Source organism: Geotrypetes seraphini, chromosome 3 (genome assembly GCF_902459505.1).
Source record: "Geotrypetes seraphini chromosome 3, aGeoSer1.1, whole genome shotgun sequence".
In the NCBI taxonomy this organism is placed as follows: Eukaryota; Metazoa; Chordata; class Amphibia; order Gymnophiona; family Dermophiidae; genus Geotrypetes; species Geotrypetes seraphini.
The window spans coordinates 172,259,856-172,285,344 of NC_047086.1; the positions used below are offsets into that span (position 1 = coordinate 172,259,856).

A 25,489-nucleotide genomic window follows, 5' to 3' on the forward strand; every position below is an offset into this window, starting at 1 on the left:
TCATTGTGTCAGTATCCTAGCTCAAATCCATACCACCATGGCTGACTCATACGCCAACTTACAGTTTTCCAGTAAAGGTTTCCTTCATCATAATAATCATGTCTCCTCTTTGCAAGGGAAAAGAGGCCCAGTTTCTCCAATGTCTCACTGTACGGCAACTTCTCCAGCCCCTTAACCATTTTAGTTGCTCTTTTCTGGATCCTTTCAAGTAGTACCGTGTCCTTCTTCATGTATGGCGACCAGTGCTGGACGCAGTACTCCAGGTGAGGGCGCACCATGGCCCGGTACAGCGGCATGATAACTTCCTCCAATCTGTTCGTGATCCCCTTCTTTATCATTCCTAGCATTCTGTTCGCCCTTTTCGCCACCACATATTACAAGGACGGCTTAATTGACTTATCGATCAGAACTCCCAAGTCTCTTTCCTGGGAGGTCTCTCCAAGTACCGCCCCAGAGACAAGATTTGATAAGGTTGATTTTTTTTTTTTTTTGCACCCTTACAAAAAAGCACACACTCTTAATGACATTGCTCCTGTAATGAAAAATGCCCCCAAATACCTCACATAATAGAAACGTGGTTGGAAACTCTACCACAAAACTTTTGAGCAGTGCACCTCTCTGAGTCACATCGTCTACTCTAGATACTGTTGGGATCAACTCGAGAAATTCAATGAAGGCTGTTTGAAAGCATCTTCCCTTCGTCAAACCATTCAACCTAGAATCCCATCACTTCATGGGACTGGGCTCTTTTAGGGTTTTGAACTAATTTGCTCACCATTGATATGAAACTAGCAGGTCTGTAGGTTCTGCTTTCTCTTAGGGGTTCTTTTATTAAGGTGCGCTAACCAATTTAGCATGTGCTAAATGCTAAGGCACCTATAGAATATAATGGATGTCTTAGCATTTAGCATGCGCTAAATCGATTAGCACGCCTTAATAAAAGGATCCCTTAGTTCCCACCTTTCTGGAACGATATTGTATCTATTCTTTTTCAGTCTCTTGGAACCTCCTACTATTTCATGAGACAGGAGGGGATTTTGAAATATGCCTCAATGTTTCCCATAGTCTTTTTCAATTTCAGTTTTGCCTGTACCTCAAATTCTGTTAACTCAACAAATAGTGAGTTTTCTAACAAGGCTAGTCGACTAGTTGCCCATCGTCTGAAAGTGAGGCAGACGCGCAATCAGATCCTCTCGCTTCGGGCGGCCTCAGGCGAGCTGTTGCAGAAAGAGGATGCTATTCGTGCCCGCTTTGTGGAATACTACTCCCATTTATACACTCCAGAAGCTTCTGGGCCCTTGACGGACCTGGATGCTTATTTAACTTCGGCGGAGTTGCCCCGGATTGCACGTGAGGATGTAGAGCAGTTGGACCGTCCTCTCACGCTGGTTGAGGCTCGTGGAGCATTGCGTTCTATGAAACTGGGTAAGTCGCCCGGGTTGGATGGCTTTACCGTTCGGTACTATAAACGTTTTCAGGATCTTCTGCTACCTCCTTTGTTACGCTTTCTTAACTCCTTGCAGGAGAATAGTGCCCTGCCCTTCTTCATGTGACTGGCGGGTGTAATGGTGTTGGCCAAGGAGGGGAAGGACCCCCTTCAATGTGCTTCTTATAGACCGATTTCGCTTTTGGGGGTTGACACTAAGATTTTCACGCGGATCTTGGCGGACAGAATGATGAGCTGGATTCCCTGGCTGATTCATCCGGACCAGTCGGGCTTCGTGGCGGGACGTCAAGTAGGTGATAATACTCGCAGGATTTATAACCTGTTTGAGCGGGCCAGGGAGGGTGTGAGGGAAACGGTGTTTTTGTCTATCGATGCTGAGAAAGCGTTTGATAGGGTCTCCTGGCCGTTCCTGTTTCGGGTTTTGGAGGCGGTGGGTTTGGGTCCATGCATGCGAGATTGGATACAGGTCCTTTATAATTGCCCTCTTAGCTGTATTAAGGTGAATGGGGGTTACTCGGAGACTTTTTCTCTAGCACGGGGAAGGCGTCAGGGGTGTCCTCTGTCTCCGCTCCTTTTTGCGTTGTCGGTGGAGCCCCTGGCGCGGCGGGTGTGGATGAATCAGGATATTAAGGGGGTTGCGGTGCCGGGAGGGGACTATAAGTTGGCTCTGTTCGCGGATGATATTCTGTTCACGGTGGAGGATCCTGAAGGCTCCTTACCTGCTATATTAGGAGAGTTGGAGGAATTTGGTGCGGTATCGGGCTTTCGAGTCAATGTTGGAAAATCTGAGCTCCTTAATATTAACCTGTCTGATGACCGAGTGTCTTACCTTCGGGACCGGTTTTCATTTCGGTGGGTCCAGCATTCCTTGCGGTATCTTGGGGTATGTTTCGGACCGCCGGGAGAGGATCTCTATGATCTGAACTTTCCTCCGCTCTTCCGCCGCATCCGACAGGACTTGCTTAGTTGGAAGGATCAGTACTTCTCTTGGTTGGGCAGGGTGGCAATTGTGAAGATGATGATTATGCCGCGTCTTTTGTTCTTATTCCAGGTGTTACCGCTCTGGGTGGGCAGGAGAGCGTTGGAGGGGGTCCAAAGACATATCTTCGATTTTATTTGGGCTGGTCGGAGGCCTAGAGTGAGTAGGAAGGTCTTATGTATGGGGAGGAGTGATGGGGGACTGGGGGTTCCCAATGTGGTAAAATATTATCAGGCTGCCCAGCTGCGCGCCCTTTTAGAGTGGCAGACGCAGACACCGAAGCCGTGGGTGCGGATAGAACACAGTTTAAGTGATGGGGTGCCTTTATTACATCGGCCATGGTTACCTGGCAGGGTGCGGTGGGTGGGCGGTTTGTCCTCGGTTAGAACTGCTTTGAGGGTGTGGAACCAGACCCGAAGGGATTTATTGTTGGGTAGGCGTCACTCCTGGTATACCCCGTTGAGACATAATGCTGACTTCCCACCGGGAAGGGGAGGGGGAGTGTTTGCTACTTGGGAATCTAGGGGCTTAGTATGTGTGGGACAATTGTGGGATCCGATTTTGGGCCGTATTAGACCCTTCACAGAGCTCCGAGGCCAGTTTGACTTTGGGGTCCGGGATCTGTTTCCCTATATACAAGTTGTTCACTATATCCGGACCTCGGGTCTACTGGGGGAGTTGAGGGGTGGCAAGACTCCCTTTGAGCTGGTGCTGGGTCCGGTGCTCCGGAAGGGAGCTCTATCTGCAGTGTATCGGTGCCTTAATAGTCGGGGAGCCCAACATCCCTACATGAGGGCTTGGGAGGGTGATTGGGGTTCTGCTATTTCCTGGGACACCTGGGGGGACATCTGGTCAGAGATCTCCTCAGCGGGTATAGCTGCCTTGCTGATAGAGAATGGATATAAGGTCCTCTTTCGTTGGTACTATACCCCACAGGCTGTGGCACGTTGGCAGGAGGGTGCGAGTGTTCTTTGTTGGAGGGGCTGTGGGGAGGTGGGTACATACTTCCATATGTGGTGGCAATGTGGGAGGGTGTGTGGGTTCTGGACTGGGGTTTTCTCTCGAGTGTCCCGGATCCTGGGTATCCAGATTCAGGTTGATTGGCGACATGCCCTGTTGTTCTGGCATCAATTGGATCTGGCTTGGGGGGATTCTCTGTTTTGCAAGTTGGCATTTACTGCTGCTAGATTGGCAATAGCCTCCTTGTGGAATCAACCGCACCCTCCCACATGGGACATGGTGGAGCAACGCTTGCTCAATTGGCAGCTCCTTTACCATTTAACGGCCCTACGGCATGGTAAATTACATGGATATGCTCACATTTGGCGTAGATTTCGGGCTTCTGTGGGGGGTTGTGGCAGGGGTGGCTGGGGGCCTTGAGTTGAGCTTGGGGCTGGACTGGAAGGATTGGGACTTGGGGGAATTCATAATCATTTTTCTCTTTCATTTTTGGTTTGCGTATAACCTTGGATGTATCTCAACCTATTGGGTGCTGTGGGTTTGGCGTTTTGTCCCTGGGGGGAGGGGGAGGGGGGTATGGGCTGTGTTCTGGTGGGTATATTAGTCTGTTTTTGTTGAACTGTAGGGATTACATATGTTTCTGCTCTGGGCTTCACTTCGGAAGTTTTCTGGAGTGTGGTGTATTGCTTGTTGTTCCATTGCTGTTGTATCTCCTATGTATATGTAATACTTGCTGTGTTTATTGTTAATAAAAGCTTTCATTTAAAAAAAAACAAAAAAAACTCAACAAATAGTAATGTAATGTATTTACCCCACAATCCCTTATGGTCTGCCATTGATCACTCACCTTTTTCTTCTTGTTTAAATATCAAGCAAACATAAGAACATAAGAACATAAGAAGTTGCCTCCACTGGGTCAGACCAGAGGTCCATCGCGCCCAGCGGTCCGCTCCCGCGGCGGCCCATCAAGTCTGTGACCTGTGAAGTGGTCCCTGACTATTCCTATAACCTATCTCTACTTCTATCTGTACCCCTCAATCCCCTTATCCTTTAGGAACCTATCTAAAACTTCCTTGAACCCCTGTAGCATAAGTACTTTTCATTAATGGCTACAGGTTTTCAATGACTCTTATGTTAGTCTCTGGCTAACACTTTAATGCTCTTTATGCAGCATTAAATGCACTTTCATGCTCCTTATGTAGATTTTTGCACTTTTTTTAAAATTCTTTATTCATTTTATAACTTATATCAAGTACAATATTGATACTAACATTGTAACATAGATAATTCACCTGAGATTTTACAATTGATCTTTATCAAATTAAATTTATCCCCCTCCCTCCCTACATTTTATATTTCATAAAATCATTGTCTTCAATAATAAAATCCCCCCTCCCCCTGCCCTATTTTTCATTTATACTTAACAGGGAAGAAAAATATATACTTATTCTTTACAATATTCTGATAATGGCCTCCACACATCCTGAAATTTATTAAAATTCCCTTTTTGAATGGCTAATGTTCTTTCCATTTTATAAATATGGCATACTGAATTCCACCAAAAACTAAAGTTCAGTCTATTCCAACTTTTCCAATTATGTGTTATTTGTTGTATGGCAACCCCTGTCAAAATGAGCAATAGTTTATTATTATTAGATGATATTTGGCTCTTGGCCCTCATCGCCATGCCAAATAATACTGTGTCATATGTTAATGCCACATGATTTTCTAATAAGCAATTTATCTGGCTCCAAATTGATTTCCAAAATTCCATAATAAATGGACAATAGAATAATAAATGGTCTAGATAAATCGCAAAATTGGCACGTCGGAAACCGAGCGTGGCTCGATTTACGAGCGCCCCCCAGCAATCCGGCACCATCCCCCCCGCAATCCGCCCCCCCGACGTGATCTGGCCCCCCCCCCGCCGCTTCTCACCGTCATCTGGGCACCGGTGTATTAGACTTTGTTCCTCATCGCTAAATCTGCCCTTTAGTCTTCCTATTTTCACTTACATATCTAAAGAACAATTCATGCCTGGTTTTTTTTCTGTCTGCTTCTCCATACCTATGGCTGGAACAGGCCATTCGTTGTCCTTTTGTATTTTCACCCTATGATTGCATCATTTTATGCGATCCATTAGTGAGAAGCATTTCTTGCAATGAAATTTTTAAAGTTCTACATTTCATATGATGGAATTGTTCATACATAGCTCCTGTAACATTCTCATTTCAGAAAAGTCCGTGCAGCTACAAGTTAATCATCATCAATTGCCATTTGGTAAATATTTGCCAAGAGCCAGGCACAGTGCTAAAGGTTACTGCTGGGAAAAGAAACAAAATCAAGAAGGCAGCACAAAAAATGTCGACATTTTATACAGTCCTGAATGAACCCGAAAAATGGGAGAGGAAGATATAACTGAAACAACAAATTCTCCCAAACCCCTAGAAGGAAACTGAGATGAGAGGGAGAGACCGCTAGTAGAGGGGATTCACTCAAAAGGAAGATAAATTCAATTAAATATTACTAAAATATATAAGAGAGCCCTCAGTCACACAGCCTTCCTCCAGTCTCCTGGAGATAACGGCTGTCACTGGTTTGCACCCAGAAATGTGTCAACTGTGAAACATCCCCGGGCTCTCTTGTGGGTTTTAGTGATAAATAACACAAAAGTGCAGAAAAGTGTGTACAAAATCAAAAACACCCTTTCTACTAGTGGTCTCTGCCCCTGATCCAGGGGGGCCAAAGAAAGAAAGTTCAAGTGTCCAAATTCAATAATAAAGCCAATGGAAGATACTTAGCTTCTCAAGAAAAAACAGCCAGCGGGTAACCAAGTGTCCTACGGGACTCCGTTTCGGGGGTAGACCCCCTTCTTCAGGAACGGCTGGCTCAAAGCAGAAGCCCCAAAGTCAGCGGGCTGTAGTAGATTGGCAGTGAAAGAAAATGGCCATTTTACACAGAACATTACAGTAGATAAAGACAATATGGCCTTTTCACTCTACCCATTCACACCTACCCCAAAATTCTATAAAAGTGCTAAAAATTGCACACTTGATTTAATTGAATAAGAAGCTAGTTAACACCAATAATTGGCTTGTAAACAAGCAATTACTGGTGCTAACTAAAATCAGTTATATGTTATATGCATAAATTTAGGTGCAGGATCAGTGCCTACATTTTACACGTGAGTCAAAAAAGGGGGCATGGAAATAGGCGGGTTATGGGCGGATCGGGAGCCTTATAGTTATGCATGTAATTATAGAATACAGTCAAGAGCTACTCTTTTGGTAACATGTCTTAATAAGAATGACAGAGTTTCAATTATGAAATTATATTGCAGTGTTTTGTGGTGCAAAAATTCAAATATTTCCAGATGCGGCCAGATCGATCCAGCTCAGAAGAAAGGCCTTTTTGGCCTTGAAATCTAGAGTTGTAGCTGCTGGAGCCACTTTCTTTTTGGCTTGCAAATGCTTGGTGACATTACAGAAGAAGGATTATATTTTTTGGGACCCCATTCACTTAGATCAATTCCTTAAGTCTAGTGGGAAATAACTTCTTTTTATTTTGCTTTATTTTACAGATTTCTAATAAGGAGTTAATTGTGGTAACGCCTAATATGTAAGGATAGTTCTATCCTTTTGTATTTATAAGAAATATAGATGCACTCCCTTCCAATGATGAGGGCTTGATGGGATTTCCTATATCTTGAATAAGGTTTATTCTAGTTTTCTTGGATTTCCATATCTTATATGTATGATTAATACATTGTTAAAACTTTAAATAAATACAATATGAGCATCCCCACCTAAACTTAAGCACAGGCATTTGGACCACTTTTTTCTCGGTACAAATGGCCATGCCTAAATTTAGTTGTGGTTCCCAAGCTTAAATGCTATTCTATAAACTGTGCCTAACTTTAAATGCAGCTTACAGAATAGCACCTTTTGGGTGCCATATATATACCTAAGCCCCTAATGCTCAGCTCTACAATTCTTTCTGAGATCCTCTGTGCTTTTCCAATGCTTTCTTCAGGTATTATCCTCATTTCTACCACCTTCACTATGAGCCTCTTCTTTGCTTCTACCACTTTGTACAAAAATATTTCTTTTGATTATTCCTAATTTTACCCCCTTTCACCCTCGTTTTACGATTCCTTGTTCCACAGCTTCATTTCCATTAAAATAGACCTGCCTCTTGTGCATTTATACCATGGAAATATTTAAATCTCTCTATCCTGCCTTTTTTCCAATGCATATATTTTTACATCTTAAAGTCAGTCCCCATATGATGATATTCATGTATTTTCTTACTTTTATTATGTATGTAATAGATAGGCATTTCTGAAATGTGTGTTTAAAACAAAATATTAGGTTCTTATCTCGATAATCTTGTTTCTGTTAATATGCATAGGAGTCTGTACTTAGCTGTTGATTTCCACTAACCATGAATTTCTCCTCTTCTGCAGTGGAGAACAGCTCCCTCTTCAGTTGGTACCAAAGCAATCGAACTCCAGTAAAACAAAAGAAAAGAGAAGGAGGAGCAGGAGGAGCTTCCCTGGCAACAAACATATTCTGTTCTGCTCTGAAACTTAGACAATAGAATAATGATCAATAACCATTTAATAATTTAACATTAAACAACAAATTATACACATGAGTGCAACTAGTAAGGGCTCAAGATCCCACCAAAGGGAAAAGGGAGCCCCCTTTTTCTGTAGCAATCTCTCAGCCGAATCTTAGATATAGTAGAAGAGATCCCTAGATGGACACTGGCAACGTCCGAGGCAGAAATCAGGCAAATCAAAGGTCCTCGCAGAGTGGGTTGTAGTCAGAAACAAGATTATCGAAGTAAGAACCTACTCTTTCGTTCTGTTACATATGTATAAACAGGAGTCCATACTTTAGCTGATGTACCAAAGCAGTGCCAGACATCTATGGAAGGACATATGAGCTTGCCCTTAGAGCCGAGGACCTGAAAACAACAGAAAGAAGCAGAGCACCTTCTGAGTTCACCTGCAGCAGGAAAAAATGAAAAGGGAGCTGTTCTCCACTGCATAAGGGAAGGAGTTCAGCACTTTCACGGTTAGTGGGAATCAACAGCTAAAGTATGGACTCCTATGTAAATGTAACAGATGTTCTCTTTTCTTTATGCCTAATATACATTTGAGTCTATAGGGGAACAACTTGAGGCCAAAATGTAAGATCTGAGCAATTAAGGACAAAGTATCAAAAACTTGAAGTCAGGCTGCTTGAACAGTTTTCACATGGAACATCTTTGGTCTAGGAATTAATATAATCTGTATTTTGGGTGACAAAATATTTTACAGAAAATACTGTATTAGGAGAATCTGTGAAGAAAATAAACAGTGGTACTTCTGAGGAGAAATTATTCAAAAGAAGAACAGGTGCAAGCACACAGAAGTTTACTTCCATGATTTTTTTTCTGGGATGGAGATAGGGCATAAAGTGTATTCTTCTCCCTCCGTATTTGTAGTGATAGGGGCTGGACTGAACTGCGAATGCAAAAAAACCGCGAATAACTTAACATATGGTGTTTCAGCCTTCCCTGCCCTGCCTGCAGCCTCCTTCAAAATGAGCCCGGCGCCGTCATGAAGGCTCCTCCTCATTAGCTGAGAGAGAGGGGGGATGGTGGGCAGGGGGAGCTAGGGGGGTACCTCTTTCCTGGCCGGAGGAAACCATACTCACGATTTATCCACCAGCTCCCGCACTTTCCAGATATTCACCATGGCAGCAGCTTCCCCACAACGGGGACAGATTGGCCTCAGCTGGTCCCTACGCGGCCTCTGGAACCGGACGGGAGCACGGAGGGGGTGGGAGAGGGGAGGCAGCCCACCACGGATTTCCGCTCCCACTCCCAGGAATCTCAACAGAGCAGCCGTGGCCTCGCGCTCCTGCCTCCAAAGCCACTGCAAATCTAGTTGCTCAGGCGGAGAGTCGCGGCATGCAAGTTACAGCGCTCTGCGTGGGAAGGCACATCCTCTCACAGGGCAGCCTTGGGAGGGGTAGTTCGTGGGGACAGGAGAGAGGACGTTGCTTCCTGGTTTTTCAGTTTAGTTCCCATTTCTGCACTCATTGAAAAACCGCAAATAATCGAAATTGCGAGTACAGAAACCACGAATACGGAGGGAGAAGTGTACTGCTTTTCCATTAACATTGGTGTACTGGTTGGTTTTTCAGTTCTGCTATCACTCATGCTCAGGGAAGGATTAATTTGAGGGCCCCTAGGCACACAAGTACACTGGGCCCCCTGCCCCCACCCCCACCCCACCATGCCCCGCCCCCTGCATTTGCCCATTTTCTAATTTACTTCTTTATTTCCACTTTATTTCTTTTATTTTAAAATTCAAAACAAACAACAAAGATTACCATACCAGTGCCAGTGTACAGGTTTTCTTCTATGCAATCTCCAAACATCTCTGAACAAATCTCCCCTTCCTTTCTAGATGAAGAGATCTTCAGCTGTCAGGGCTTTGAGAAGCCCACCAATTTATATTTTGCATATGGGTAGGAGGCATGGGGCATGGCGGGAAGAAAATTTAGTGCCCATCATTTTATTGGACTAATACATTTCTCACTTAGCTTTCAGAGGTTAAAACTTCTATCTTCAGATCAGTAAACTATACTGCTGTTACAGTATCCCTGTCCTGACCTGAGGAAAGGAGTTATAGTCTCTGAATTAGTAGAAAATGTATTAAAATTAGTTCAATAAACAGTATCAACATATTTCCATTTTCTATTAATAAACGATTATCAATACAGCTACAATAATACCTTATCCTAAAGCAAAAATAAATAAATAAAAGAAATAGAATTTTTTTTCCTACCTTTGTTGTCTGGTTTCTGCTTTCCTCATCTTCTCATCATTCTCTTCCTTCTATCCACTGTTCGCCCTCTCTCTGCCTCTTCCATATGGCATCTGCTCTCTTTCTATGCCTTTTCCAGAAATTGTCTGCCTCTCCCTTCCATCTCTCTCTCCCTCCCCCATTGGTGTGCCATCCATCTTCTTCCCTTCCCTCCTCCAATGGTCTGGCATCTCTCTCCTCTCCTTCCATTCCCTCTCCCACACCACCGTGGTCTGACATTTCACTCTCTGTTCTCCCTTCCCATTTCCATCAGCATCTGCCCCCTTTCTTTCCCTCCAATCCAATTGCATCAAGTATCCTACCCCCTTATGCCTCTCTCCCCTTTCTCTACACACTAATTTCATCAGCATCTGCCCCCTTTCCCTCCAACCTAATTCCATCCAGTATCCTTTCCCCTTGTTTCTCTTCCCTTTCCTTGCACACCAATTCCATCAGCCCCCTTTCTCTCCCTCCACCACCCTTCCATACCATCCTTCTCACAACCCTTCCATACCACCCTGCCCCCTTTCTCTTCCTCCACCACCCTTCCATATCATCTTTCTCACAACCCTTCCATACCACCCTGCCCCCTTTCTCTTCCTCCACCACCCTTCCATATCATCTTTCTCACAACCCTTCCATACCACCCTGCCCCTTCTCTTCCTCCACCACCCTTCCATATCATCCTTCTCACAACCCTTTCTCCACTCTTCCATGCTCCTTTCTCTCTCCCCCTCCAAACATTGCAGCTGCCGGCTCTGCCCTCTGAGCTCCTTTGCAAAAGGCAATCCAAAGGCAGAATTAGAACAGCTGATTGCAATGGGTTACTCCCCCGCATCAACGGCAACGGGCCCCACCCGCATCAACGGCAACGGGTCTCTCCCTGCATCAACGGCAATGCGGCTGGACCTGTTACAGGAAGGTCCCGCGATGACTATGTCTACCGGTCCATCCCCTCCGACATCACTTCTTCCGGAGCAAGTAAGCAACGTCGGAGGGGGATGGACCGGCAGACACAGTCATTGCAGAACCTTCCTGTAACAGAGTCAGCCGTTGTTGCTGGGAGGGGGCCGTTGCTGTTTTAAAAAAATGGCAAAGTGAGTTGTCCTCCTCCTTTAGCGGGCCCCCCTCACAGTTTCGGGCCCTAGGCATGTGTCTATTGGGCCTATTGATTAATTTGGCCCTCCTAATGTTGTTTGTGCCCTTCATTTTCAAAAATTAATAGGAAGTTTCACTTCAGAACTATTAGGCTATGGGCCTATAAGATTGCCTGCTCTGAAGATTTGTTATAGCACTATTTTATTTCTCTAACAAATGCTTCACCAGAATTGATTGAGACAAGGATTCAGTTAAACTTAACATTCTTATAAACAGAAGAATTCTGCTATGTAGGATTACCAGATTTTATAACAGTAAAATCCAGACATGTGGCCCCACCCTAGCCCCGCCCCATTCCACCCATGTCATGTCCTGTTCCACCCCAGCATTGCCCACAAACCTTTACTCCTTAAGCTCAGAGTCACATTTGGAGGGCCTCCAAGCATGCATGGGTGTGATGCGCTGTCACACGCATACACGCATGTGTGTGTCATCATCGTGTCACTCCCGCGCACACTCAGAGGACCTTCAGACACGGCCCTGAATTTGAAAAACTGGACACGCCGCTGCATTTAAAAAATCCATCCGGATACCCAGACAGTCCTCTAAGAAGTTGACACGTCTGGTAACCCTTCTGCTATGGGATTGGTGGCCAAACTTTTACATGCCAAAAAAACAAAGAACCAGAATGCACAATATAGAAGAGCCTTATTTTTTCCACAAATGGATATAGGGAGGGGCATATGTCACCCTTGAGGGGTGTGGTTCCACTCATCATCACCTCCCCATTTTATTTCTCTCAATTCCTTAATCCTGTCCCCACCAGTCTCTCTAAATCCTCTTATCTAGCTGCCTCCAGTCTCGATAGATATTCCCATCCTATCTTATCCATCTCTCATTCCCTTCATGATCCTATCAAACTCTAACACAATTTTTCTACTGTCTCCACTAATCTCATTCTCGATATCCCCTTCTTGTTCCCACCAGGAGTTTTTTTGCTATCTTGATTAACTCAACAGGCTCTCACAATCTTCCCATCATGTACCACCAGTCTCTCTCATAATCCAACCCTGCTCTCTCTTTCATCCTTCTCACCCTTTCCAGTCTCTCATTCTTCCCAACCTGTTCCCTCCAATCTCTATCTTCCACATACTGCCCCTGCTACTCTTTCTCACCAATCCAAGCATAACTTTCTCCAGCTACCACAGGAGTTGTCCTAAAGTAATACCTCCTGCGCAATCCACTGTGCTATTTTACAATCTTTTTCTCACCTTTTTCCTATTCCTCAGTTAGAATACACATTTCTGGGGATATCTTTTGTTTCATGAGTAAATCAAGGAAACTTTGTTGTTGTTTACCTGTAATTATATCACTTTTTTTTCTAGAGATAAATGAAAAAAATATTTGACATTGATATGTGAACATTTCTTAAGAAAGAACTGAATATTTCATGGGGTATCCTAATTTTTTCACATGACTGTATGTTGCAGACCCGACACGGTCCGTGTTTCAGCTCTAAAAGCCTGCCTCAGGGGGTACAATACACATCCAGTAGATGGCAATCTTGTAACATTGGTGACAAATAGACATGTATATCACAGGAGAACAGAAATAGCGTCTCTCTGGCAAAAGAACAAGTACATAGAGGTTGTACTGCTAGGTACTTTCAAATGGAAATGCTGCACATGTTCTTTTGCTGGAGAGAAGCTATTTCTGCTCTCCTGTGATATACATGTCTATTATTATTTGTCACTAATGTTACAAGATTGCCATTTACTGGATGTCTTTTGTACATCTGAGGCAGGCTTTAGATCCAAAACACAGACCGTGTCAGGTCTGCAACATAGATTGGTTGCAACACTTTGATCCAACATGAAGTACAGACTGTTTTTTAAATCTGTTTTAATAAATTCTAGTATATTATCTCTGGTTGATGTGTACAGTTCAATCCCCACTTTTTCATTGTACCTAGCATATATGACACCCGGGGCCAAACATTTTTTAACACCCCCTCTATATAAAAAAAAATATTTTTAGTATACCGATATCTCTTTTGAGTCTTAGTTCATGTTTTTATCTGAGCTAATTAGTGATAATTTCAAAATTTTGGATGTAATAAATTTAAAGAACCCCCCCCCCCACACACACACACAAAAAAACATTGCATTAACCTTGAAGACAAGGGGACTGGCAAAAAAAAATAATTAATACATTAAAACTGAAATGAAAGTCTGTCTCCCAGACTGTGACTTGCCCAGAATCACAAGGAGCAGGAGCTGGCAGAGTATGTGTGGGAAGTGAAGTCTACAGAGGCTATCTATGAAGGCAAGAAAGCCTCCCCCCACCCAAACACACACCACCTGTTGATATATAATTATCTGAGAAAGATTCTCTGATTCGGTGTGTGAAATTTCTCCACTCTCCCTCCCCCGTAGGATTGGTACCTTTTTCTTCTCTCTGAATCCTTGCCTGCAGTCTTCAGGCCACCAGCAGCATCAGTCAGTTGAACACGCTGCCTTCAGATGCCCTGAAAGCTTTTCCTCTGCTTCAGCTTCCTGTCCACGCAGAGGTAGAACACCGCACAGGGAAAGCTTCCTTGGCCGCCAAAGGCAGTATGTTCGACTGAGGCTGCTGGTAACCTGAAGTCTGCAGGCTGGCGCTGCAGCATGGGGAAGGGATCAGACTAGGTGCACCCCCTAAGAGCTGCACCCAGGGTGGACTGCCCTTGAATACCCCCACTTGGTACACCACTGGCACAAACAGAAAAGAGTTGTTTGCTGTAGGAGCCAAGAGGTAGCAGGTAGGAAATTGGCAAAGAGACTAACTTGGGGAAACACAGGGTTACCATATTTGTGGAAGTAAAAATAGAGAACATGTTGATCCACTCCCAGCCCTGCCCCTCCCATACACAAACTTCATCTTCTCTCCTTCCCTGAGCTTGGAGCCACATCAGGAGGCCCTTTGAGCATGTGCGGATGTGGTGTGATGTCACACATGACATCGTGTCAAATCCACGCATGATTGGAGGCCCTCCAGATGCGGCCCCAAGCTCTGGCAGAGCCAGAGCCTTCCAAAACCCGGTCAAACTGCTAGTTTTTCAAAATCCAAACAGTCCTCTAAAAAGAAGACATGTCCGGGTAAATCAGGACATCTGGTAGGCAAATAAAAATGAGCTGGAGAGTAGTTTGAGTCTGGGTAGAGGGGGTGCACTCTTGAATCTTGGAAGGAGAAAGGATTTGAGCTGGGGGGGGGGGGGAGCTGGCTAGAGTTAAGGTTACCAGACGTCCAGATTTCTTCCTTTTGAGGACATGTCTGGAGGTCTGGATGGTTTTTCAAAACTTGGCACTTTGTCTGGATTTTGAAAAGCCTCCTCAAATCACGTCAGGCAGGGAGGAAATCCGGGCATGCGCGGATGCCACATGCGTGCATGTTTAGTCATCGCGTGGCATCTGTGCATGCGTTGATTTCCTGATTTCCTCCCTGCCCGACAAGAACAGGCAGCAGGGGGAGAGGCTCAGGTGGGACAGGGGCCAGGATTAGGGCATTACAGGGCGGGGATGGGTAGAACTAGGCAGGTCTGGAGGTGGGGGCTAGAGGTCCGGATTTTCCAATTGGAAAATCTGGCAACCCTAGCTAGATTGATCTGAGGGGGTATTAAGCCTGGGATGGGGAAGACATAATATGAAGGGGGGATACTAAGCCTTAGGAGAGGAGGGGAGGGTATTAAGCTGGAGGGGAGGGGAAGAAGTAAAATCCATGAATCCAGAGGATCTGGCTTTTAACTAGTCAAACATGTTCTTGAATCCTCTCCTCTGCTCCCTTGATTAGGCTCTGCTCTGCCCTGGCCAGATCGTCTCTTCTGCTGCCATGCCTTGGAAGGTAGGGATCTTTTTTCTTCAAGGTAAAGTTGGATTTGGAGTTCTTCTCTGGATCAAACTTTGCTAAGAATCAATCTGCCTGGAACTGTTCAGAGGCAGGCCAAGACAGGATCAGAACACCTTCAGATCCAAATTTTACATGAAAAAAAAAAATTGCAATATTTTAAAATAAAGAGGGAAAATAAATCAATCAAATGGAAATATAGAAGTAAATAAGCAAGCAAGCAGGTAAATAAATAAATGGAGACATGGGCAGGGGTGGGTTCAGAGGGCCCAGTGCTCAATGAAAAATTAATCCTGCCCTGATGGTACTGCAAAAGAAAGCAGATTTGCTAGACTATGTTTCTATATACTCAACTACACAACAGCATTTCAAGGGGTAATTTATCTTCTGGCATACTTGGCAGCATAGGCTGTTCCTAACAGATATTGTCTGTGACTGAATCTGATAAAATAATACCCCTCCCCCCTCTTTTATGAAACCGCATTAGGTTTTATTGCCAGCTGTGGCGGTAAAAAAGCCTAATGCGGCTTCATAAAAGGAGGGGGGTGTAAATGTCTAAACAAACAAGAAATAAAAATAAGGACATTCATTTTGTCATTCCGAAAGATATGTCAGCACAGCAGATAACACCACAGAAGTGCCAAAGCACCTAGTTTCAGGAGTATGATTTTAAGCCACTAGAGAATGATACAGGGAGAAGGATCTGTAGATAACCGTGAGGCAGCAATGGGGATAGAACTGGTGGGTGCAGGGACAAACTTTGTCCTCATTATTCTCTAAAAGCTTCAGACTAGCCTTAAACAGGATGTTCCAACTAGATGGAACAACATCTATGAAATGCCCCAGGACAGGTACTTTAGATAGATGGTGAGCCCGCCAGGACAGATAGAGAAAATGCTTGAGCACCTGAATGTACACCATTTAGGCTATAAGTGGTATATAAATACTAAAATAAAGTATAAATATAAAAATGTAAATCTTAACACATCTTAGCAGTGGCATAGTATGGGTAGGAGGCGCCTGGGGCAGTGGAGCCCTCCCCCCTTCACGCCCCATGCTTCTTCCTGCCTCCCATTCAACACTTGTGCTCTCCCTCCCCCTGTACCTCCAAATCTTTGCCAGCTCGAGTGACTTCGGCAGCTTGCTCCTCGCACCAGCATTGGATTTCCCTTTGACATCACATCCTGGCCCTGTGACCTGGAAGTGACTCAGAGGGGAACCAGGCTGGCATGAGCAACAGGCAGAAGTTGCTCACGCTAGCGAAGATAATAGAGGTACGGGGAGAAGAAAAGGATGGCGAGTGTGGTGTGGTGGGGCAGAGAGGTGCCAGCTAGAGAATGACACGGGGACTGTTTAACTCAGTAAACTGTGGTAACTGCAGTAAATCCGCAGTAATGAGGACCTTTGCAACTGGTTTACCACAGGAATGGGGACAAGACCTTTCACCACCCCATGGAAGCGGTGAAAAGTCTTGCTCCTGCGGTATAAAAATTGTGCACGTGTCAGACTCGGCATCTCCTCTTGGGCCTATTTTACCTTCAGGAGCCAGCCATGCCACGATGACGACAGAAGAACCCAAAACCAAAGCCTGAGACCAATGTGATTTAAAGAATAAAATAACCAGACAACAAAAAGGTAGAAAATTTTTTTTTTTAAATATTTTGTGATTAGAATATTTCAGATTTGAAATATGTATCCTGCTAGAGCTGGTACTAGACATAACTGGGGGTCTGCAAAGCCCAGGCTGTTCTTTAGCTTCCAGCTGGCTTAGGGCTCTCTCTCTGACCAGGGGGCAGTTGCCCTAGTTGCTCTCCCCTAATACTATTCCTGCCATGTGTGACTGAAGTATTCTGTTAGTTTGATTTTTCTATGTAGCATTTTGTAGTAATTTGGTTTGTTCAGTTTTCACAAAAGTGGAGGGGATATTTGTGAAAGGGAGGAGAAACAGGGGTTTTGTTGATCCTTGCTCTATATCATTTGTGTTTATAAAATGACAATTGTACAGAATAGTCTCTTTGTATACTTTAATAAAATAAATTCAGTATAAAATCATAACTATTTGAGGCTTGTACAGGTGGGATCTGACAGTCTGCAGGGCGGAGATGGGGACTGAGTTCGCAGGGGCGGGGACAGGGATGAGCTCACAGGGATGGGGCGTGAACAGTGATAAATTTATCCCCAGTGTCATTCTCTAGTGCCAGCGCCCCACCAACTCAGCGCCCAGGGCCTCTTAGACAACTGGAAACTGAATTCAATGATTTAAAAAGTTTCAAGTTTTATTGAATTTGATAAATCGCCTATTTTGTACTAAGCGAGCAACAAGTTAAAAAAGAAATGCTGTACATAGCTTTACAAGAGGTACATAAAAACTTCGGACAGACAAAACAGAGAAACAATGGGAAGGGGTAAAGTAGGTTGAAGTTACATAGTGCGTTTCTCGGAGGAGAAGAAAGTGAAAATATGATAGGGGAAAAAACATTAGGGTTGGGGGTATAGAAAGTCATATTGAGAAAAGTTAAGAATAAAAAGAAAAAGGAGTTATTTAAAATTGCTGATTAAAAATTAAGAATAATAATAAGTAAGAAGATTTTAAATATTAAAAGAAGTTTTAAAAAGGAAAGTTTTTAAGTTAGATTTGAATAAGTTCAGGTCTTTGATTTCTCTAATGTATAAAGGAAGGGCATTCCAGGTAAGGGGAGCCATGATTGAGAATATGTCTCAATCTCAAAAAACTGCTTCTGAATTTAAATGAACTACTGTTAAATTATATCATTTGTGTCTTGTCTACCTTTGATGTGGCAACAAGAGTCTTGTCTGCTGATCAGCCTCCTTCAACGGTCTTTCCAGTTGCTCAAGCATTTTACTGTTACTGCAACAGATTCATGCATCCTGTTCATCCACTACACAGCGTTGGTTTTCCTCTACACTCATATCTGAAAGACAATCCAATTATCTTCCCAGATGATGTAAAAGCACAGGAAACCGAATCTTCAGGAAGGCTGTACCATAACCAGATTGAAATGGAAGGCTAGTTGTACAGAACATTGTCTCTCTATATACTTCAACAAAAACATTTAAATGTAAAATCATAGGTGTTTGAAGCTTCGAGGACAGAGTCAGCAAAAATGAGGTGGGGACGGAGACCCCCCTCTCAAAAAATTAAAAATATTGTTTAGCATATGGTTAGCATGTGCAAAGTTGGCAGTTACTGCAAGATGCTCGAGTGTATCCTGCAGTATGCCATTTTAAGTTGCTGTCCTACCACACTATGTCACACTGTTCGCCATCCTTGTCCTACGATACGCCACGTTTGCTATACTTTGTCAGCTATGCTTCGATCTCTCATGCCTTGGCTGCCACACAATGTCTGTCGCTCCATGTGTTCCATGCCATGCTTTGTCATGCCTGCCGAACCATTTTTCTAGTCGTGTCATATTATTTTAGCCATGCCAGTAATACTATGTTTACCGTGCTATGTTTTGCTGGACTATGTTCACCATGCTATGTTTCACCATACCATGTTTTGTCATATTATATTTTTACCATGCTTTGTTAATTTTGGTTTGCCATCTTTGTCATACAATATTTGCCATACTATCTCTGAATATTTGCCATACTATGTCTGAAAATGTGGTGCAGTGGTTAGATTTCAACCCACACTGCTCCTTGTGGCCCTGGGCAGGTCACCAGATCCCCTATTGGCCCAGGTACATTAGATTGTGAGCCCACCCGGACAGGGAAAAATGATTGAGTACCTGAATAAATTTATGTAAACCGCTCTGAGCTCTCCTGAGAAAATGGTATAGAAAATAAATAAATATTAGCACACAACGCAGTTTAGTTAAAGGGCCCCCTAAGAAATTATCTATCTCAATTTTCAACAGTTTCTTTGCCTATTCTTCCTGCTCTTGCAAATTCTTGAAGCACTTTCTCACTTAGCATTTATCAGTAAATAAGTACATAAAGCAGTAGGCGGGCATGTGTTACCTCTTCACTGCTGCTGTCTGGCACTCTGCAGTATATTTCTCCTGTAGATGGATCATAGGAGTCTAAGTAGTTAGCACAAGGAACAAATTTGCCAGCTATGAAGTTCTCCAGTACTAGGAGAGTCTTTTGGTCAGACATTATCAAGCAGGGGATAATTCTGTCTGTCTTGTCCTCGGAACAGTGCAGGTTATACTCTGGACTCTTGTGTCCACGGAAGGGAAGAAAGGTCTGCTTTCTCTCGGTTTTAACTCCTCCTCTATCCTCTTATCAAAACACCAAGAGACAATCTAGTGTGCAGTCAGGGGCACATGAAAAAGAGGTGGTGGAGTGTTGCAATGCAATACAATATACACTAGAAAACTACTGTAAACTCATTCTTCCAGGAGAAATAGAAAATTAATTGTGAGTATTCACAATCTATGGACCATCAGCAATAAACCTGAAAAAAAAGTAGCCATTCCTTACACTCGATGGCTATAAATCAACCAGCTCATTCCGAGGGTATTACATTGTATTAATTTAAAAAAGAAAGAATACAACAGGCCCTGTATAAGGTTCCCTGTCCGGCAGGACTAGGATTACCTTATGGCTCCAGAAAAAAAAGAGGACGGATTGAGACTGCCAGGGTTTACTTCTATTGCTTTCAAAGGAAGTAAAATCCAGATGTCTGTATCTGTCCTATTTACTTCCACTGTTTTCTATGGGAAACAAGATTCTGGATCTAGAAGATGAGATGAAGATGAGGAGTTGGATATAGTGGCGATCACAGAGACATGGTTCACAGGGAACCATGACTGGGATGGGGCTATAATCTGTTCAGGAAAGACAGGGTAGGAAGAAAAGGAGGAGTAGCACTATATCTTAAAGAACATATTAAAGCCACACAATTGCAGGATCTGCAGGGCAAGGAAGAGGCACTGTGGATCAATTTGGAAAGAGGGAATGGTGAATTTATTTACACTGGTGTGATATATAGGCCTCCTTCACAGATGGAAGAAGTAGATAGAGATTTAATAGTAGACATTCAGAATATATCTAAAAAAGGGGAAGTCTTGTTAACAGGTGATTTTAACATGCCAGGGTATCCCTATTACTGGGTCTTCTGGAAGTAGGGAGATCCTGGATTCTCAATAAGGAGAACTGTTCCAGCAGTTGGTAATGAAGCCCACACGGGATGGGGTCATACTGGATTTAGTGCTTACAAACAGGGAAAGTGTTTCTGATGTTATAGTGAGTGATCATCTGGTATCCAGTGATCACTGCATGGTACATTTTAATATTAAGATGGGTTTAGAGAGGGCTCATTCAAAAGCAAAGGTTCTAGACTTTTAAAAAACTAACTTTGTTTGGATGGGGGTTTATGTCAAGGAATTATTGTCTGGATGGGAACGTCTGGAAGGAGCAGATTGTATGGGTGACAAACCTTTTTGTGAGGCAAGTAAGTAAAAGTAAGAGGAAAAGAATGCCACTTTGGTTCTAAAAAGTAGTAGCTGAGAAGGTAAAGAATAAGAGGTTAGCTTTCATAAACTACAAAAGATCACAGAAAGAGGAAGACAGGCAAAAATATCTGGAAAAGTTAAGAGAGGCTGGTCTTGTAGTCAGGAAAGCAAAGATGCAAATGGAAGAAAAATAGCTGACAGTAAAACAGGGAGACAAGACATTTTTTAGATATATTAGTGATCGGAAGAAGTGCAAAAGTGGCATTGTGAAACTCAAAGGTGAAAGGGAGGAATATGTAGAAGCTGATAAAGAAAAGGTCAAATTGCTTAACAGATATTTCTGTTCTGTGTTCACGGCTGAAGCGGGACAACAGACAAACGTGAATAGGGATGGAGGAGTAATAGACTCTGATCGATTTTCAGAGGGTTGTGTTCGTGAAGAGCTAGTTAAAATAAAGGTGCATAAAGCAATGGGGCCGGATGGTGTACATCCTAGGGTGCTGAAGGAAGTTCTGGTAGCTCCGCTGACTGACCTTTTCAACAAGTCTCTAGAGTCAGGAGTGGTACCAGAGGACTGGCGAAGGGCGGATGTGGTCCTTCTCCACAAAAGTGGAAGTAGGGAAGAAGCAGGGAATTACAGGCCGGTATGGCTGACTTCTGTGGTAAGCAAATTAATGGAAACACTTTTAAAACAGAGAATGGTCAAGTTTCTGGAATCCTGTGGATTACTGGACCGGAGGCAACATGGGATTCATTAGAAGTAGGTCTTGTCAGAAAAATCTGATCAATTTCTTTGACTGGGTGACCAGAGAACTGGATAGAGGATGCTAGATGTGGTGTATTTAGATTTCATCAAAGCCTTTGACAGTGTTCCACACAGACTAATAAATAAACTGAGTGCCCTTGGGATGGGTCCCAAAGTGACAGGCTGGATCAAGAACTGGTTGAGTGGAAGGTGACAGAGGGTAGTGATCAATAGAGATCGCTCTGAGGAAAGGGATGTTACCAGTGGTGTGCTTCAAGGTTCTGTTCTTGGGCCTGTTCTTTTTAACATTTTTATAAATAATATTTCTGAAGGGTTGTCGGGCAAGATTTGCCTCTTTGCGAATGATATGAAAATCTGCAATAGAGTAGACATGCCAGATGGTGTGAATAACATAAAGAAAGGTCTGAAATTTGGCAGCTAAAATTTAATGCTAAGAAATGCAAGGTCATGCATTTGGGCTGCAAAAACCCGAGGGAATGGTACAGTTTAGGGGGTGAAGAACTTATGTGCACAACAGAAGAGTGGGACTTAGGTGTGATTGTATGTGATGATCTTAAGGTGGCCAAACAGGTTGAAAAGGTGATGGCAAAAGCTAGAAGGATGCTAGGATGCATAGGGAGATGTATGGCCAGTAGGAAAAAGGAGGTATTGATGCCCCTGTATAAGACTTTGGTGAGACCTCATTTAGAATATTGTGTACAATTCTGGAGGCTGCACCTTCAAAAAGATATAAAAAGGATGGAGTCGGTCCAGAGGAAGGCTATTAAAATGGAATGTGGCCTTCATCATAAGGCATATGGGGACAGACTTAAAGATCTCAATCTGTATACTTTGGAGGAAAGACGGGAAAGGGGAGATATGATAGAGATATTTAAATACCTACATAAATGCGCATGAGTCAAGTCTTTCATTTGAAAGGAAACTCTACAATGAGAGGGCATAGGATGAAGTTAAGAGGTGATAGGCTCCGGAGTAATCTAAGGAAATACTTTTTTACACAAAGGGTGATAGATGCATGGAACAGTCTCCCAGAAGAGGTGGTAGAAACAGAGACTTTGTCTGAATTCAAAAGGGCCTGGGATAGGCATGAGGGATCTCTCGGAGAGAGAAAGAGATAATGGTTACTGCGTTTTGGCAGGCTAGATAGGCCATTTGGCCTTCATCGTCCGTCATGTTTTTATGTTTCTATTGAATTCAAGAGGGCCTGGGATAGACATGTGGGATCTCTCGTAGAGAGAAAGAGATAATGGTTATTGCAGATGGGCAGACTAGACAGGCCATTCGGTCTTTATTTGCCATCATGTTTCTTTGTTTCTAAGTCTAAATCCGTCCTTTTTCTGGAGCCATATGGTAATCCTGCCGCAGGACCAAGTTGGTCCAAACAAACAAAAGAGGTTCTGTTCTTGGGCCTGTTCTTTTTAACATTTTTATAAACGATATTGCTGAAGGGTTGTTGGATAAGATTTGCTTCTTTGCGGATGTTACCAAAATCTGCAATAGGGTAGAAACAGCTGAATGGTGTGAACAACATAAAGAAAGGTCTGAAATTTGGCAGCTAAAATTTAATGCTAAGAAATGCAAGGTCATGCATATGGTCTGCAAAAACCTGAGGGAATGGTACATTTTAGGGGGTAAAGAATTTATGTGCACGATAGAACGGGACTTGGGTGTGATTGTATGTGATGATCTTAAGGTGGCCAAACAGGTTGAAAAGGTGATGGCAAAAGCTAGAAGGATGCTAGGATGCATAGGGAGAGGTATGGCCAGTAGGAAAAAGGAGGTATTGATGCCCCTGTATAAGACTTTGGCGAGACCTCATTTAGAATATTGTGTACAATTCTGGAGGCTGCACCTTCAAAAAGATATAAAAAGGATGGAGTCGGTCCAGAGGAAGGCTACTAAAATGGTGTGGTCTTCATCATAAGGCGTATGGGGACAGACTTAAAGATCTCAATCTGTATACTTTGGAGGAAAGATGGGAGAGGGGAGATATGATAGAGACGTTTAAATACCTACATAATGTAAATGCGCATGAGTCGAGTCTCTTTTATTTGTAAGGAAACTCTGCAATGAGAGGGCATAGGATGAAGTTAAGAGGTGATAGGCTCCGGAGTAATCTAAGGAAATACTTTTTTACAGAAAGGGTGGTAGATGCTTGGAACAGTCTTCCTGGAAGAGGTGCTGGAGACAGAGACTGTGTCTGAATTCAAGAGGGCACAGAATTTCTGCTCATGGTACATGAATGACAGTTTTATAACAGGTTATTGAGATAGGTAAGGTGCCTATTTTATAAAGGCAATATGGGTGCTTGTCTACCAGGCATGTATGTTTGCATGTAAAACTTGGCACTTGTGCATGCATTTTATAAGATACACAACTAAGTACCAATTCTATTCCCTGCACCATATATTTTATGGTCCTAGGAAGGTCTACATGGCATATACAACATAAAAGTGGGTACTATGCTTACCTAACACCTACTTTTCTGTTTGAATATGCCAGGGTAACTTAATAAACACCCACATGGGCATGTGAAATACTTGTTTACATGCTGGAGTAGATTCTAAAATTGGAGGGCATTGGTATATTTCAAACTGCTATACTGTTTTATGCATGTAAATGGAAAGCACCCTAGCTTCATACCTCCTAAGCTCATGGTCCTTTTTCTTCCTTAATACTGTAGTAAGAATAAAATCCATCATTTACCAGTAACCATCAGTAGAGTGATTAAGAAAAAAAACACATGATAATACATCTTGCATATCAAGTACATATTCAAAATTAAATGGAAAAATTAAATGAATCTAGGATACATATATATATATATAAGATAAAGAAAACATTTTAAGTTCTGCTTAGATCAGGCCTTTTAATTACCACATTCTTAATTGATACAGCTTTATTTCTAATAAAATAAGCAGTTGTTGGTAGAGCTTCCACCGTATTTCAAAACAGGGCTTTGATTTGTTTCTCAATTAAATTTCTGAGCTTTAATGTAAATAAGATACATCGTATGCCATGCTTTGAACGGAAGTGAATCTGAAAATTGCATATCATGGTGTTTCCCAAGATTACCCACTAACACTTTCAGGTCAACCATTAAATATATTAATACATATTAAGTTACTTTACAGCAACAAATTGCAGCAGGAAAGCAAATCCTGGAAATTAAAAAAAAATCTGTAAACAAGTCCTGTGCTGTGCTGGGAAGAAGTGAGATCGTTTCATGATGATTCAGTCCTTTATTTTGTTTGCTACCTTCAAGTTTCACTGAAAGTCTGCTCAGTGGAGAAGCGAGGAGGGAAATGGCTGCATCTGAGCCAGGTGGAAACAAGAAGAACTACCGAAATGACAATGTTCAGCCTCTGGGTAACAGATGACGCCTCTTTCTCTTGTCAGTTAGCATTCAGTTTTGCAGGAGGGCAACAGGGCCCTGTGAAACAAGTCTCACACAGCTTCCTTTAGTGGAAGTCTACTGTGGTTTTCTCTTTGTTCATTTGCATTTCTAATTGCACTTTTTTTTTTTTTTTCCTTCAGAGACCTTTTTAGGTTCTTCTAAACGGCCTTAAAACTGTGCAGTCCTGGTCTGTTGTTGCCAGTGTCAATCTTTAATCTGTTGTTTATTTTGGTAACAGCAGTTCAAAGAAAATCCAGGTGGATGCAGGGAACATGTAAGAAAACAAAAGAAGCCAAAAAAAAAGAAGAAGAAGAAGAAGATTTAACAAGTGTACCTACTAACATTGTACAGGCAGTGCAAGATTAACTTTTTGGTTGGCCCTCACCCCCATCATGACAAATGCATTTTAAATTCCCACACTCCCATGGTTCTGACTATAGGAGAAATCTAGTAAAGAAGGAAGCAGTAGATAAGAAATGCTGCTCACCAATTGCTCACAACTACTGGAAGCCAATGCACGGTGGGCAGTGATGGCTTTTGTCCTCACCCAACTCCCTTCTGCCAGGAACTCACCAAGGCAAAACTCTGCACAGAGCCATTGAATTGGTGTCCTTGAGAAGGGCCCTAGGCATGTACCAATTTTACCTATGCCTTAATTGTACCCTGTGTACA

General features: G+C 43.0%; 2 protein-coding genes across 5 annotated transcripts in view; both read right to left on the minus strand.

Annotated features, from left to right (window-relative positions):
• Positions 1-19,754, minus strand: part of ALDH8A1 (aldehyde dehydrogenase 8 family member A1) — a 53,121-nt gene extending 33,367 nt beyond the window's left edge. The window contains exon 1 of one of the 3 annotated variants that reach the window (XM_033935702.1): positions 19,216-19,754. In XM_033935702.1, coding sequence (XP_033791593.1) covers positions 19,216-19,353 — 138 coding nt within the window. In that variant the 5' untranslated portion in view covers positions 19,354-19,754. Of the gene's footprint in view, positions 1-5,453; positions 5,543-18,016; positions 18,870-19,215 lie in introns of those variants that run through there. The other 2 variants (XM_033935704.1, XM_033935703.1) reach the window with 2 other exon arrangements.
• A 4,515-nt stretch (positions 19,755-24,269) lies between these two features.
• HBS1L (HBS1 like translational GTPase) overlaps positions 24,270-25,489 on the minus strand; it is a 284,783-nt gene continuing 283,563 nt past the window's right edge. For both annotated transcript variants that reach the window (XM_033935882.1, XM_033935881.1), the window contains one exon: positions 24,270-25,033. In XM_033935882.1, the coding sequence (XP_033791773.1) occupies positions 25,022-25,033 (12 nt within the window). In that variant the 3' untranslated portion in view covers positions 24,270-25,021. The remainder of the gene's footprint in view (positions 25,034-25,489) is intronic.